Source organism: Engraulis encrasicolus, chromosome 11 (assembly GCF_034702125.1).
Source record: "Engraulis encrasicolus isolate BLACKSEA-1 chromosome 11, IST_EnEncr_1.0, whole genome shotgun sequence".
NCBI classification, from domain to species: Eukaryota; Metazoa; Chordata; class Actinopteri; order Clupeiformes; family Engraulidae; genus Engraulis; species Engraulis encrasicolus.
Genome location: NC_085867.1, coordinates 14,632,973 through 14,649,199, shown reverse-complemented (window position 1 = coordinate 14,649,199; position 16,227 = coordinate 14,632,973). Strand labels below are relative to the sequence as shown.

General features: G+C 43.4%; 1 protein-coding gene and 3 long non-coding RNA genes across 5 annotated transcripts in view; 2 read left to right on the top strand and 2 right to left on the bottom strand.

The window, feature by feature from the left end:
* Nucleotides 1-12,067, top strand: part of LOC134458682 (metal transporter CNNM4) — a 48,044-nt gene extending 35,977 nt beyond the window's left edge. The window contains exons 6-8 of the mRNA XM_063211112.1: nt 10,161-10,336; nt 11,414-11,788; nt 11,882-12,067. Of these exons, the coding sequence (XP_063067182.1) occupies nt 10,161-10,336; nt 11,414-11,788; nt 11,882-12,067 (737 nt within the window). The remainder of the gene's footprint in view (nt 1-10,160; nt 10,337-11,413; nt 11,789-11,881) is intronic.
* LOC134457935 (uncharacterized) lies at nt 1,862-3,007 on the bottom strand. The gene is made up of 2 exons (XR_010036513.1): nt 2,693-3,007; nt 1,862-2,227 (listed from the first exon to the last, which is right to left on the bottom strand). It is a non-coding gene; the product is annotated as an uncharacterized LOC134457935 (long non-coding RNA).
* LOC134457933 (uncharacterized) lies at nt 3,256-4,863 on the top strand. Its single transcript, XR_010036510.1, has 2 exons — nt 3,256-3,408; nt 4,500-4,863. It is a non-coding gene; the product is annotated as an uncharacterized LOC134457933 (long non-coding RNA).
* LOC134457934 (uncharacterized) lies at nt 4,655-7,510 on the bottom strand. Of its 2 annotated transcripts, XR_010036512.1 has the most exons (4): nt 7,496-7,510; nt 5,875-6,007; nt 4,896-5,032; nt 4,655-4,744 (listed from the first exon to the last, which is right to left on the bottom strand). It is a non-coding gene; the product is annotated as an uncharacterized LOC134457934 (long non-coding RNA). The 2 variants fall into 2 exon arrangements; XR_010036511.1 differs by lacking the exon at nt 7,496-7,510 and having other exon boundaries at nt 5,875-6,327.
* Nucleotides 12,068-16,227: the final 4,160 nt, after the last annotated feature.

Sequence of the window (16,227 nt, the reverse complement as noted above, 5' to 3'; positions counted from 1 at the left end):
ATGTTGACTGTACTGAGTGACGAGTGCATAGTGTAATGCAAATTGTGTCATTAATGTTTAATTGTAGGCCTACTGACGAGTGCATTGTGTAGTAAACATTTCCCCATCCTCATGTGACATGGTTTCATTCTGTAGGCAAACAACAAACCACACTTCACCTGGAAAACAGAGCCAGGACTCACTGTCAGGTAAGTAAAGTTTCAAATCCTTAAAGTATGCTCCTGAGTTAAGACCAGAGACCTTCCAATGTAAAGCTAACACCATCATCTGCTTACTCTGCATGTGTTTAAATATATGTTAAAATAGTAATGAAATATAGTCCAGGAAGACAGATGCTGAGGCACTCAAGGTTGCAATTTCTTTACTTTTTTATTTGGCTACAATGCCTACGCGTTTCGGCCCTTATGGCCTTCTTCAGGGCGTATCAAGCTTGTATCCTTGATACGCCCTGAAGAAGGCCATAAGGGCCGAAACGCGTAGGCATTGTAGCCAAATAAAAAAGTTTTTTTTTAAAGAATTGCAACCTTGAGTGCCTCAGCATCTGTCTTCCTGGACCAAGTTTGAGAGCCTCTACACTGATGAACCTAAGTTGTTGGTGTATCAAACGGTGACGTATTCTCATCACACTTCATATGCCATTATTTTATTTACAGCGGAGCGGTCTGAAGACGTGGAGTACACTGCAGCAGGTATCACATGACCAAGGACTTGGACAACGTCTCTGTTTACATCTATAGTGTATTACACAAGTGAGTGTACACCCCCATATTTCTGCAGATGTAATGGGACAATAAAGACATTTGAAAACTGAAAATGAAGTCTGCACTTCAAGCTCATCACATTAAATAAGTAAAACAGGAGCTTGGTGAGCAGACTTAATTTTCAGTTGTCATTTGACTTTGTTAGTCCTGCACCCAAAACTTTTTTGAGAAGGATGTTCATGGGTTTTTCCTTTTTAAACAAATGTAGACATTTGTAGACACTGAAATGTTATAGTTACTCTATATATACCAGTGATATGCTTCAATTATGTTAATGTTACATTAATTATTTTTTAAAAATAGATTTGTATTTATCGTTACAGCTGAAGATGTGCACAGTACGCTACTGCCTGCATCCTACCACCACAGAGGATCCGATATGCAGAACCAGCTTCAAAAACCATTGCAATTATGAAACACAGTTAATAAATGCTTAATTACAGCAGCCCACACATTTTGTTTAATTTGTAATATTGGTTAACACACTATTGTTACAACTGTTTAGATCGGTGTTTCCCAACCAGGGGTACATGTACCACTAGGGGTACGTGAACACAATGCAGGTGGTACATGCATTGGCAGGTATCAATAAAAAGAAATGTATGGAGCATAATCATATTGGGATAGAGCAGTGGTTCCTAACCTATGGGTCGGGACCCAACTTATGGGTCGCCAAAGATCCACAGTGGGTCGCGAAGCCCTCTTGATTTTAAGGGGTTTCGTTTTAATACCATATAGCCCATGTTGAATATATGACAAAGTAAAGCTTTTAAACTGATATATGCATAGAGGCAACAAAATGTAAGCGACACATTAAACAGTCATTCTATATTTGACTGAAGACAAATTGAGGAATACAATTTTCTAATGAGTTTCCGCAGGACTCCCTCTCGCCTGGGACTCCCTCTCGCGTGGGCGCTGGCATGATTGGGTCACCAAAGCTTACAATGGTAAAAATATGGGTACCCGAAGAAAAAGGTTGGGAACCACTGGGATAGAGGAAGATATACAGTAGACTAGAGCATGAGGGAGGGGGTACTCATGGTATGACAAAAATGCTTAGGGGGTACATGAGACAAAAAAGAAGTTGGGAGACACTGTGTGATTGAAGTAATGCATTTCTTACAAGCTTGGGGAAGAATGTCCACTCCATGATTTGCAAGTTTAAAAAGCTGAACATAAGGGTGAATATTTCATTTTAATCTTTATGTCAAGCATACAAAACACCCAGATGTTTAGTCATAGCCTACTGTAGGCCAGTTTTACTAACTGAAAGGTGTTAACTTTGGTTTGTTTACCATACCGTCTACTTCTAAGAGTGATTTTGTATTCTGAATCTTTTCAAAAACTGGGGGGGATCAGCAAAAAAATGGTCATGATGACTGCTCGACGCGGCAATCTTCATCTTCAATCTTCCGGATGACAGCTTGGCGTCGAGGAGCCTTTCTTCAGCGTCCATGGTTTGTCTGTCAAACGGAAAGGTTTTGCATGTCATTTGATGCCCAAACATTCAAAGTTATTTACAAATGTCCGTAGAGGATTAACTTGGTGTGGCAGACACAAACCAAACAATATTTTACGCAGATGTACAACATGAAAATTGGAGCATTCTGAGCTCTCATACAAAAGCAATGTTGATACTGAGTATTGCTGACATGGATTATGTTTTGCCAAACGGTACGCCGACCCCAAAGGCACATCTGCATTTTCTGTGCACAGCTCTGTTTGTAGCCTAACTTCCCATTTATCTTTAATTGCGGCTACATTACAACGTGGTGAAGTAACTTATAGTAAGCTAGGTCTTTCGCCACTCGGCTGGCTCACGTTAGATGCTAAGCTAAAATTATTATGGTCATCATAACAAGCTCTTCAAGGTTTCGTTAACCCAAAGTATCATTTTATTAATAGCATGGTATATTTGCCATACTTACCGATCACCAGTTCCATTTGAACTTGTGTTGCTGTTTTTATGACAATCAAGGGTTTCTGTGTCGACCAGTTCCACAGCTGAAAAGTGGGTTCAATATTTCTGCTGGGGACGCCATGTCATATTCGGGTGGGAGGGGCGGGACATGTCTTGAAGTGTCTGTTTGTGGATTGGCCGGCGATGTCGACCTATCAGCAATGTAGCTCAACGTTGTCAAGGTGATTATTATATTTCCGCATTTTTGGGGCGGAAGAAAATCAGCCGCGGTTGCTTCAAAACCGTTGAATGGAGTTCTATCGAACTCCGCAGTCCAGTTATACTATACACGTCAGTGGTCCCATGGCATGGTCCTGTGGTGCTTTGTATTGGCTTGCGGGGGTGTCAGGATGTTATATCCGCAGGCTTTCTCAGTATAAAGCTGAAACACGCCATTTTGGCCTCTTAGAAGAAGGACTCATTTGAGCGCTTTCTCCAGTGCGTCAGTTTGGAGGGAGGCGTGGGAGGGAGGGGAGAGGTGTGTCCCAAGGGGAGGTGGGGGCGGGACCAAGCTCATGTGGGTGGTGGCGACGAAGCTGTGTTTGTTTGTTAGCTGCTAACTGGTAGCTGTAGCTCTTCACAACGGCACGTCAAGCAACAGGGGGAATTGACGCATTTGACCCGAAGATGAAACATGTAGAGAGCTACCTGCTCATGGACTTCAGCGCAGGACGTCTCCGAAGGGTGAGTTTGAGATATTATGGCTGGAATTTGCATTTTTTTGGTAGGTCTGAAAGCCCTGTTGTAGCCAGTGACTGCTTATAGCAGCAACGAGTGTATTCACCATGCGAAGAATACCTTGCAAGTGAACATCAAAAACAATATTCTTCTTTTACTTACAGTAGGCCCTACATATAATTAGTCTACTCTACACAACCTCATTTGCTATGTGTGTACGTTGCTGGCATCGCGACTCCACTGTCTCGAAACCTAGCAACTTTCTCAGTGTGGAAAGCATGTTGAACTAGTTCTGTACATTAATGCTACGTCCTTCATTTATGGTACGATGCTACAAGTGTAAAATAAATGTGTTATTAATGAACGAGGCGGGTAATTTTCAGAACCCAAGACTTGTTTTTACCCCCTTCAAACATCGTTTTGTATCGGAGATGCTTCCCCAAGGAGGTCTATCATTGTGCTTCCCGCATTTGATCACACCACAGTACCTGTACACTGTTGACCAGTCTGTTTGGGGGAAATATGTGCATTGATGTCTGCACCGGAATAGTCAGCCTTCCCTTTTCCATGTATTCTCGCTTGTATACATTTGTGAAATGATCCAGCTTACCTGTTGACATCACATTTACCCAGGAGTTGCCACCAAAGTGTTTCCATTGTGAAATGTGTGTCTGCCTTATCTCATGTTTACCCGAGAAACCTATCACGATCATAGAACTGCCTTTTTAAAAAAAATATTAAAAAAAAATAAGCGTGGGTGCTAGTGTGGAAACTGATACAGTGGTCAATGCCCTCAGAAAGAGGTAGGGCCTACCTGTGAATAAGATGAAACTTTTACCATCTCTAATCTTTATCAGATCATTATAATAGGAGATGCACACTTGATTTAATTTAGTGAGTAACAACTTGTATAGCAGGATCACCCACCCCCACATGGGCTGTTAATTCAATTATGCAGACAATGTAAAGGCAGTGTGAACATTTATTTACAACAGCATCAATAGTATTCCATAGGAACATATTTATTGAAGACAAATATTGTAGTGAAAGAATGACAGCAATAACAATCTCTGCAACTGTCTTTTCTTTTTTTCCAGCTGCTTCAAGTCCAACAGTGATTCCCGTGTTGTCGTGCATATCCATGCTGAGTTCCTTGATGACGAAGGACACTACACCGGGGATTCAGACTGCAGTACGCATGAACCTCAACACAAGGCTTGCTGTGACCTCTTCATCTGGCTGGCTCGTCTCTGAACTGCACCAACGCCAACATTGCCTCAGTCTGCTTTGCAGGGTTCCCAAAGACCTTGTCCAGAATGAGTTCCACGAACATGAACATAACCTTTTCACACAAAACATACAGAAAAAAGCACACATATTGTTTAGAATTCTAATTCTCCTATTTTGTAGACTTAATGTGCTATTGAAGTAACGCCAATAAAAAATGTTATGTCAAATTGAGTTGAATTGAATGCATTCTTTTGAAAACTTACCAAAAGGTTGGCTTAATCTTTTGATGGTTGATGCACTATCCCTTCTTGGTCTTGGCAATTTTGAAGAAAGGTACACCTCCTGCAGGTAGTCATAGGGCCGGTTGTTCGTTTGAATTTTCATTGTAGAGGAGAGCCATCTGTAAGTACAACAGACAATTTGTGAACAGATTATACATTTTATGGTAAAGCAAATATAGAAATATCATTCACAACAGAAGTTTTCAGGGGGCCTAGTGAAGGGATCCACGCCATTATCCAAACTCATGTCCACTACTTGTGCTTGTGGCCTGATTCCCACCATCCGTGGAGAAAATAATTCAGTTTCCCTGTTATATGCAGTCAGCCTAGGCACAACAACTTTTGTGGGACTTTCCCCCATTCAACATTATGTATCTTGCAATGTCATCTCAAGGCCACAAGCAACACAAGGAAGGACAGGAGTTAGTGGAAAGAACATATGATGGTAGGTGTTTCTTGCCATTTAAAGCACACAACTTGATGATCCACAATGATCCAATGATCAACAATGATCCACAATAAGGCTCTCAAACTCAAAGACAAGTGAGTCAGAACAGGCAGAAATGGCATGGAAACACTTCAAAATGTTATTAGTCACATGTTTTTTTTTTAATAATTTAAAAAGCGGATGGCTTGAGGAAAAAAACTTGCGCAGTCTCTCTAATCTGCATTTTTCACTGGTCAGTAAACCAAAATGTTGTAGGCCTATAAGATGCCGTCATCTTCCCCGGGTATTTCAGTGTAATTTCTGATGTGGCTCAGTAGACCTGCATAGTGTTGTCATATTACTCCAATCAATGACTGCACCATACCCTGATACAGTTTTATTACCTGCTAAATGTTTTGACCTGTAACTTACATAGTGGAATGACTAATCATCACACAACCAAGGGAAAAAATGAATGAACCGTTTTGAAGCTACACAACAGTAGCTACGTTGTAAATACAGTAGGCTACATACATTTACTCCATGGCTGGGGCAGCAATGTCTTCAAGGATAAGTGATGTGGCTGTAGTCCAGGTGGCAATGCAGTCTGTCTGGCAGGCAGCATCCATGAACCATATGTCTGAACGTGTACACTTATTGTGGTGGCCTGTGAAGACAACAACACTCAATGAGATTCAGAAATACCCAATGCACTAATATGCACCCACCCACCCATTATGCCACATCATGTTCTGCATAGTTAGAAGACATTGTGAGGGACAAAAGAGTGAGTCTTCTAAACGAAAGCACACATGTTTGCATTACTGCCCCAGTAACCAGCTTTGTTCACAATTTCAAGTGGACACACAAAGGAAATAGGAGGAATCCATGGTATAACATTATGATAACTATTAGGTTATTTCACACGTTATAAGAGGGTAGTGGGTAAATGAATGTAGTACTGACAACTACAACACATAGGCCCTATTGCTATCAGCGAGTGTCTGCATGCACTCACTAACACTGATGTAACAGCACTGGGTGTTAGTGATTGTAAGCTTATACATTCACAACAACTGCCATTAGGCATTGTGTCATGTGTCGGTGGTTGCGAGCAGGGATATTCACAGTTGCGTGTGCACCCTGACGTCAAAATCGGACACACGGCAGTCGAGTTTGAGCCTGGCTAAGGGTATGGTAAACTCCATAGAATTAATACATTGTATTAGTTCAATGGGTAAACTCAACGAGACGCAGATAACACACCTCGTGGTTCGAAATCCGAGCATTTGATAAACTGACGACGTGACGAGCCAAGACTGACTGCTCAAAACTGTGCTACAAGCAAGCCAAGGAGGGTGTCAAGGGTAGCCAGCAAGTTACGTTGCTACTGTAAACACTCAAACCAGGCACATAGCCATGACACCCCATCGCGTAACCCACACAACAGTGTGCAAAAACCCTTGCGATACAGTAGTTACACATGCATCATGAAAATAATAATCTGGTTAAAAAATACAGTACTTTAGGCATTGCGATTCCACGATAGCAAAACGACAACAATTCACGGTGTCTTCTTACACTCAATGACAACTGTTGATGGAAACATCCTGATAGCAATGGAGTAATTTCCCAGCGGTAGCCAAAATGGTTCAAAAATGTGCATGTCCCTCTTGAAAAGTGAACGAAAGCTACATTAATTTATGGTTTCGAGGTCAGAGCAGAGATTACACCGGGTGTTAATGTTATACTTCACAGTCATTTTCCAGACTAAACTCAGTTGATCAGAGCGTAATGCTTGCTTTTGGTGTGTTTGTAGGGCAGAGTACCAGTACCATGGTTCAGGAAATTGTTCGTGCTAGCTGCACATAGCCAAGATAGCCTTTATAATGGGTGACACCCGCGTAGCATAGCAAAATTAAGTCTGGTCATGTGTTTAAATTTACACCGGGAACGTTATACTTCACAGTCAGACTAAACTCAGTTGATCAGAGCTTGCTTTTGGTGTGTTTGTAGCGCAGAGTACCATCCAGGAAATTGTTCGTGCTAGCTGCACATAGCCAAGATAGCTATTGCAACGCTAATGGGTGGCACCCATAGCATAGCAAAATGAAGTAATCTGGTCATTAACACTATTTATAATCCATTCACTTACTTGTTCGGAGCTTGCGGATCCCGCAGGGAGACCTGGTATGGATCCATCTCATGCTGTGCGAACCTGGCCCTGTACTGTCCCAAATTGTGGAAACACTCGTCCCGAAAATGCTTCCCACAAACAACGCCTTCGGTAGTTTCGTTGGCAAATTATTTGGGTAAATAAAACCAAGCCACTGTGTCTTCAGGGGCTCTCCCATATGCAGTGAAAACAGGCTTTTCCCCATATTATCACATCCTCCATGTTTCAGTTGCTTAGGCGCCGCCATTTTTCTTGTCTGTTGAACTTGCTCTTCTCTGCTGATGTGATGGGCGGGCAATGGAAACAGTGTCTAGCTCTATTGGTGGATCCCAGAAACAGGGCGTTGATCATTTTTCCCTCTGCTACGTAGAGAAGGGAAGGCCCAATCAGCGCGCCACCTGGACGCGCCTTTTTTCAAATCTTGACCGAATGCAGGACAGCTCAGTAAACACCTTATGAAAATGTTAACCCCTGGGGTGACTTAAGGAGGCCACAGGAACTCATTTTAAGGTCTAAAAACCTTATTAAGTGAAGATTTCATGCCATGGGACCTTTAATAGATTACATTTAGCGGACACTTTTTTTATCCAAAGCGACTTACAGATATTTACAAGTTATTGGCTATAGTCCCTGGAGCAATGTGGAGTTAGGTGCCTTGCTCAAAGGCACTTCAGCCATGGGTGGAGGTGTGGGGAGAGGTAAGGGTGGGATTCGAACCTGCTACTCTCTGATCTTAAGTCCACCTCTCTAACCATTAGGCCACGGCTTCCCTACACCTAGATAGAGGACTGGCTGAGCCCCTATAGGCGTCCAATTGGGTGATTCCATGTCAATTCACACGCTCTCCCCAGGTGACCCTCCTCCATTATTTGCCTCATATCTCACATACAGGTACCATGTGATGCCAATTAATAGAATCCCAAGTATAAGCATCCTACCTCCAATGGTTGTGGAGATGAGGACCTCCAAAGTGTGGGTGCCATACCCACTTTTCAAGCTTGTGAATTGACCACAAAATGTTCAAGCAGATTTGGACACCTAGTTTTATTTGAAGGAAGATGCAGGCCTAAATCGCAATGCCCCCTCAATATCAATCTGTCTACCAGACAGTGTACTTAAAAAGAGCATACCTTCATCATTTATACAGTACACCATCGACCATAGACAGGGGTATGAGGGGGCATTGTTAGGCCTGTGTCCAAATCTGCTTGTAAATTTTGTATGCAATGCAATACAGGCAAATGGAAGAGGGTCACCTGGGGAGATTTTAGGGAATCCTGTGAATTGACATGGAATGACCCCATTATCAGGTACAGCCCACTACCAATCAGAAATACAACTATTTTTGGCTCAATGAGCGAAGACGGCGTGCCATTACGCCAGCGACGCATGTTTAGTCCCCCCCCACCCAACTTGTGGTTGGAATCCAGCCCTGGGGTCATCTTTCTGGCTGGTGTGGCTCTACACTCCAGTATGTTCATCCATAACAACAACCTCAAAAAAGTTTGAGAAATACCAAGGCACTCATCTTCTTTGTAATTAAAATGCCTTTATTTTGTTGAGCATAGCATGATTAAAATACTTCTTGAAGTATTTTAATCATGCTATGCCCAACAAAATAAAGGCATTTTAATTACAAAGAAGATGAGTGCCTTGGTATTTCTCAAACTTTTTTGAAATCAACCAAGCCTGTCACCAAAGAGCACCATCTTAAAAAACTAGACAGTTCCAGGAAGCACTCCAACTGGACTTCATTCCATAACAACAACCTGTTTGATCACTCACTCACCTGTCATCACCATTGGCCCGTTTTGATCATCACGTGCATACAGTACGTGCATACGTGTGACCTGGTTTGTGCATACGTGTGACCTGATCGCGCATGCATGTCACCACATGCTCAATCATGTATTAATCATGCCCGTGTTTTTGATCATGCCCATGTTCTAATGATCATGCTCATGTTTGATTCGTCGTCAATCATTACATTACTATCCCCGTCTGATCACCCGAGCGCATACGTCTGATTGCTGATGTCTTATGTATTTGTATCATATGTGTTTGTATCTGTGGCCATTTACATTTGTGTGTGTTGTTGAGTGGGTCAATGTTAGCGTTGTTGATGCCGTTTGTCTATTTCTGTGTACAAATTACATTTGTGTGTGCGTGTTCACTTTTGAGTGTTTCTTGTCAGTGTTTGTACGGTGTGTACTGTGTACGGTTACTGTTTAAATGTGTGTGTGAGTTTGGCAATCATTGTTTGTATTGTACTATGTGTGCTGGCTACGCATGGTGTGTGTGTGTGTGTGTGTGCGTGCGTGCGTGCGTGCGTGCGTGCGTGCGTGCGTGCGTGTCTAGCATGGTGTACAGGTATCTTGGTGAAATGTGTGTGTCGAATGTGTGTGGTTGTTATTAATAGTATTAGATTCCTGTTAGGAGAGAGTGAGAGAGAGAGAGAGATTGCTGTACAGCAACTCAGTGGATATATACTGAAATTGTGTGTTTGTGTGTGTGTTACATTGTGGTTGGATGCATGTTTGCATGCTGTGTGTGTGTGTGTGTGTGTGTGTGTGTGTGTGTGTGTGTGTGTGCGTGCGCGCGCTTGCGCGTGTGTTTGTGTGCGCGTGTGCCTGTGCGTTTCCAGAGTTCCGCAGCCCGTCTCACCTGAGTGGCCTGAACCGCTCTGCCTCTCTGAGCTGTACGGAGCGCGTGGACTCCCTGTCTGTCAGTGGCAGCACCCAGCAGCTCAACAGCTCCATCTCCCCACAGTACATCCCTGACTTCAGCGTACGCATCCTCACAGACGTGCAGTTCGTCAAGGTAGGAGGGGGGACTTGCACGCACGCGCAGACACGCGCGTAGACACACACACGCACACACACACGCACGCACACACACACACACACACACACAGACTCACACACACAGCTCGACAGCTCCACCTCACTGCTGCGTACACATTACTCACGGATGTGCAGTTCCTTCAAAGTAGGATGCTCTTACACACACACACACACACACATACACACACACACATACACACACACACACACACACACACATACACACACACACACAAAGAATCAAACATACACACGCATGCACACATATACAACACTCACTTGATCAGGTACATGGAAATTAGCCTGGTCCTGACCATCCCATAATACTACCATTTCATTTCGTATTTATGGTCTGGCATTTGTTTGCTCTGAAGCGATTGTAGGAAGCAGGAAGTTAGCACTCAGTTATGGTTTGAAATTATTGGACACCTCTCACCCAATCGCTGGCAGTTACTCAACAACAACATAGCGCAGACCAATGGCTCTGGCACAGATGTGTACGTCATTGTCACAAGCGTCCTCCCCCTTTCGCCCCCACGTGGGGGGCGTATTCGATTATTGGCTGTTTACTGGGGGGGGCGTTGCGATCAAAATTCTACTGCTCCAGGCACTCCACAGAGAAGCACGGCCAGACTACAGTGGTGGAGCCAATCCTTTGGCGGAAGTACGTAGGATGGCTCGCGAGGCTACATGGAAATCACTGTCCTGAAATTCTCTAGAATGCCGGCAGTTCGTCAAGTGTGTTGTGTACAAAAATCGTTGAAAAAAAATACCGTCATCATTGGAAGGTTCATTCAAAAACTTTTTAATTGTACTCTAATGGCTTGATGACTTGAAAATTATGATGACTGTCATTTATTTTGATTATTTGGGGAAATTAGCGAAAAATGTAATTTGCGTAATAATTTGGAATGCGGTGTAAAGCTTTTTTCCATTGAAAAAAATGTCCCTTGATGTGCTTTAAAAAGGTTGAGAACCACTGAACCACCTCAGTGAAGAATGTGCTGCTTTGGCTATCAGTCACCCTCTGTGTGTCCCTCCCCTCCCCCTGTAGGTGACCCGTGCCCAGTACCAGAACGGCCTGCTGGCCTCCAAGCTGGACAGCACGCCCCAGTCGCCCGAGACCGCCCCTCGTGCCCTGGACCCGCCGCCCCTGGGCCACCGCTACTCCCAGCCCTTGGCGCCTCCCCCCACGCCCCCCACCTCCAAGAGCACCGCCTCCCACTCCCACAGCTCCGTCTCCCCTTCCTCCTGCTCCACCGCCACCACCATGGTCAACACCAACACCTCCTCCATGCAGCACATCAAGACCTGCAGCTCCACCTCCTCCACCAGCGCCACCACCACCACCACCAACAACAGCAGCAGCAGTAAACCCAACAGCACCGTCATTACCATGACGACTGGTAGCGGAGTAGGAGGAGGAGGAGTAGGAGGAGGAGGAGGTGGAGGTGGAGGTAGCAGACCGGTGGGCCGGAGGGAGAACAGCCTGGACGAGACCAGCACGCTCCTCAATAACCAGAACCAGAACTCCAACCAGAGCCAGGGTTCCGGTCCCGGCCCAGTCTCGGGTTTGGGTCACAAGGGGATAGTGAGCCGACGCCACAGTCACGGGCCGCCGGGCAGCGGGCACAGTCCTCATACGCCTCCCCTGCCGCACCCGCTCTGCCACCTGCACACACACGCCCACACTGAGAGCACCATCTGACGAAGGTAGTCCGGGGTGGGATAGGGGGATTATTTCTGGAAATTTAACATCATACCATAACAGAACACGCATTCACATACATACACATACATACACACATACAGTGTATAATGCATTCTCTGGATGCATGTGTTCACAGTCATATATACAGTATATATATACACACACACACACACACACACACACAGCATGCATCCTCTTTGACCACCCCCATCTCATCCCATAGGCATGCAGTCAACCCTGTGTTGTGCATGGCCACTCCACTAGATGGCGCTAGCTGACATCACAAGATATTTGTGGACCTTGGGGAGACATACTTTAGTTAGCAAACATAGATGGAAGCTGGTGCACACTAGCTGTTGTGTGGCTGAGTGAAAAGTGTACTTCAATGTGTAGCTGGTGTACTACACTAAAGGGAACTATCTGTGTGAAAGGGAAAGGCTAATGGTAAAGGTAGTCTAATTTGCTGTGCGTTTTTTTTCCAACTGGAATTGAGCTCTGCATTTTCTCTGAGTGGATTCTTCCCATGCTGCTTTTCCTTTTTTTTGTCTTAGAAACGAAATTCTCTCTATCTTTCTTTTCTCTCACAATCTCTCTTTTTCAACCATTACCCCTCCCCTTTCTCTCTCTCTCTCTCTCTCTCTCTCTCTCTCTCTCTCTCTCTCTCTCTCTCTCTCTCTCTCTCTCTCTCTCTCTCTCTCTCTCTCTCTCTCTCTCTCTCATACCTTTTTTCTGTCCCCTATTGAGGTTAAAAAAATGGGATTTAAAAAGGGATGTGAACCACTGAAAAAGTCAGGCAGGCTCTCTGCTGTAAAGCCAGAGCACCAAAGTGTGTAAGCCTTGGAGAGGAGGGAAATGTCTCGTCTGGTGGTCTACGTGGTGCATATGAAGTTGGTTTTTACACACACTGTACCCCTTATTGTACGTACTGTAGCTCCTCTCCTCTCAGCCTTAGGGGTTAGACGTACGCACAGTATGTGGCATGTAGCATAGATGCACTGTAGGTCATTAAACCTAGACAGTCCGATATTGAAGTTCTTATGCACTTTTGATGAACCGTGGTGTGGTGTGGTGTGGTGAGCATAGAGCAGCAGCCACCACCCCCAATCACAAGTCTGTTACTTTAAAAAAGCGCTCTCCCTAGTTGCTGAGAGAGACGTGTGATTCATTTTGTGTGTGTCTTCAGAAAAAAGTCCACCGGCACACTAGCCAGTTTTAAGCGCATGGTTTAAGAACAGTGACAAAGCCGAGTAGATTGAAGGGGTAATTCTTCTAATAGAAGAGCCTGTAGTTGTATAGTTGTAGATCATAGAATATAGTATATAGTATATAGTATATATCTATATAGAAGGAATTCATCAGGCTCTTCTATTAATAAATATATCCCTTCCTCTGATTCAGCATTTTTGTCAGCATGTCATTGCTGTGACCGATAAAGATAGGAAGTATGTAAATGTCTGCGTATTAGTTTTATCCTTCCAAACAGTGACCGTGTATCTGAAGGAACTCAGAGACGATGTCTGAGATGCCTAATGTCTTTGGTTGGATTACACAGTGTTGTGCACGGCAATCTTTGTCCTCTCGTCCTTTCTTGTGGCCTACACCCTGTTAACACAAGGCTTGATGTCATTGATGATCGAAGTTTTCGATCGAAGAAGGACACAGGAAAGGACGACAGAATGAAAATTGACTTGCACCCTTGTTGTCTTTGACCTCACTGGCTGAGCCTTACTTGCTGGGTGTTCCGTGACCCCAGGAAGTGATTGTGTATGTGAAAGGTCATGCAGTTACCAGGTGGCTGCTGTTTTGACACAAAAATGGGAAGTAACACTACGGATATGAAGTATAGCTTATTTAAAAATGTGAATACATGCAGATATTTATTATTTAGGGTTGCATTTATTTATTTTGCCTAAAATAATTTGTACATATGTTGATTGTATTTCATGGGCATTCTGTTTGTTTTAAATGCCTAGAATTCACTGTTACTTTCACTTTTTGGCATTATTTTCCGTTCAGATCTTGTGTGTGTGTGTGCGCGTGTGAGTGTGCGTCATCGATTCCCTCATATTTGTATTTAGTGGAGATTGAGGATCGTCTCACCTCTGGGGGGTATTCAAGTGAAGTGGTTTATGAACTAATCTAGATTAGAGATCTTAGCGGGAGTTACACTGAAATCACTAAATAGAAGAATCTGTTAGCTTGACCTTTCTGTCAGAATAATGATCCTTCCAACAGGACTTACTCTTTAAGTGTATCACTTCCTCAGAATAGACATACCCAGATATGTCACTAAACCTGCCTTTAGAAAGACACCCCCTTGACTGTCTGTTTTTACAACCACTGTGGAGAAAAACTTTAAGTATCTTACCTTTCACACAGCATCACCATACAAAACCCACCTGTTCTCCAATGGTCAACCAACCTGCATTCAACTCTCAAAGCTACCTAGCTTCTACCACCCCAAAAAACCCAAACCTGTGTGTGTTACACTTTCAAGTCTACCTGCAACACCTTCCAAAAACCCATCTGACGTACTCAGCAAAACTCTTTGACAACTCTGACAAAGGACCTTCCTAACCACTGGGATCTCTAGCTATGTGTATGTTTTTGTTTTTCAATATTATTTATTATTATTTTTATTTATCTTTGACTGACTACTTGTCTGAGAGGAGCGCCACAGCTTTTTCTCTCTCCAGGCAAAGAAGAAGCCGCATGAGACAGCTGAGGGAGAGGGGAACTTCTAGAACTGCTTATGAGCAACGGTGGCCTCCACGTCACACAAAAGTTCACTGTGAAAAAAAACAGCAACAACAACCAAACAAAAACAAACGTAGACTCTTGAGACTGGCCACTGTCCTCCTGGTTGTCCTCAGTGTTCTGTGTGATCGACCCTGTTTTCCCGTTGTTCCGCTGTCTGAGAGTAAGCTAGTTCTCCTCCTGGAGGTTCCTCCTCTCAGCTCCTCTCCTCTTGCAAAAAAGCTGATTTTTTTTTAGGACATCTTTTTTTTTTTTGCAATATAACTATTTTTCCCTCACAAAGAAAATTATATGTTTCCTATTAGACATTAAGTGTAACATACAGTATGAAGACCTTTGCCTCTCCTTCTTGAACATCGCCTCTTACTGCATGAGTCCGTCTCTAACACCTTCCACTAAAACTCTTGAGGAAGTAGCAAACTAATGTTATTATTATTATATCACTGCTATGTTAGATGTAGGCACATCCATGTATGTGCTTGTTGTCAGTCCTCCACTTCAGCTAAAACAAAAAAAGAAATGTGTAGGAGAATCATCTGAAGTGTTTTTGTTTCAAAATGGTATGTTCAAATAAGCTAAGTAGTCTGGTGCATGCCTGTTTTATTTGGGATCTTTCCCATGTTTAAAAAAAAAAGTTCTTCCACTCATTAATGTTCAGGAGTTTTAAATATTCAGCCAATGGAATATTTTAAAAGGTGATTTTTTATTGGTGTTATTTTATGCCACTGTTAACTTTATTTATTTGTCTTTGTAGCATTTCAAATGGTCGGATAGTTGGTCAAATATTTATTTTTTTGGTTTCTAGAGATTCTTCTAGAAGGATGTTGTCATCGTTGCCTTTCAAAGGGCTCTGAAAAGAGAAGCAATATAAGGGAGTATTTTTTTTTATTGAGTTTTATTTTTTTAAGAGGTTGATAAGAATAGACTCACACAATGCCTCTAGTCTTTTTCCATTCACAGAGTTTCCATGTTTGGGTTTTTTTTTTTTTTTTGTGGTCTGTAAAAGTATGTGGCACAGCCCAGCGATGCCATCTGTGACTTCGTTTTCTTTTTCTTTCTTTTCTTTTTTCTTTTCTTTTCCGTTCCCGGAGTTTAACTTGTGTTAACACGACCAAAGTGACACTACCACTGTACATCAGTCACACTGCTGTATATGACGAAACTGTAAGTGAAGGAGACCACACTGGCCAGAGGCCTTTGCACTTTATTTTAATACCAATGGTCAATTCAATCAACCCAACCACCACCACCCGACCCCCTCCTGTGTGTGTGTGTGTGTGTGTGTGTGTGTGTGTGTGTGTGTGTGTGTGTGTGTGTGTGTGTGTGTGTGTGTGTGTGTGTGTGTGTGTGTGTGTGTGTGTGTGTGTGTGTGTGCGTGCGTGCGTGCGTGCGTGTGTGTG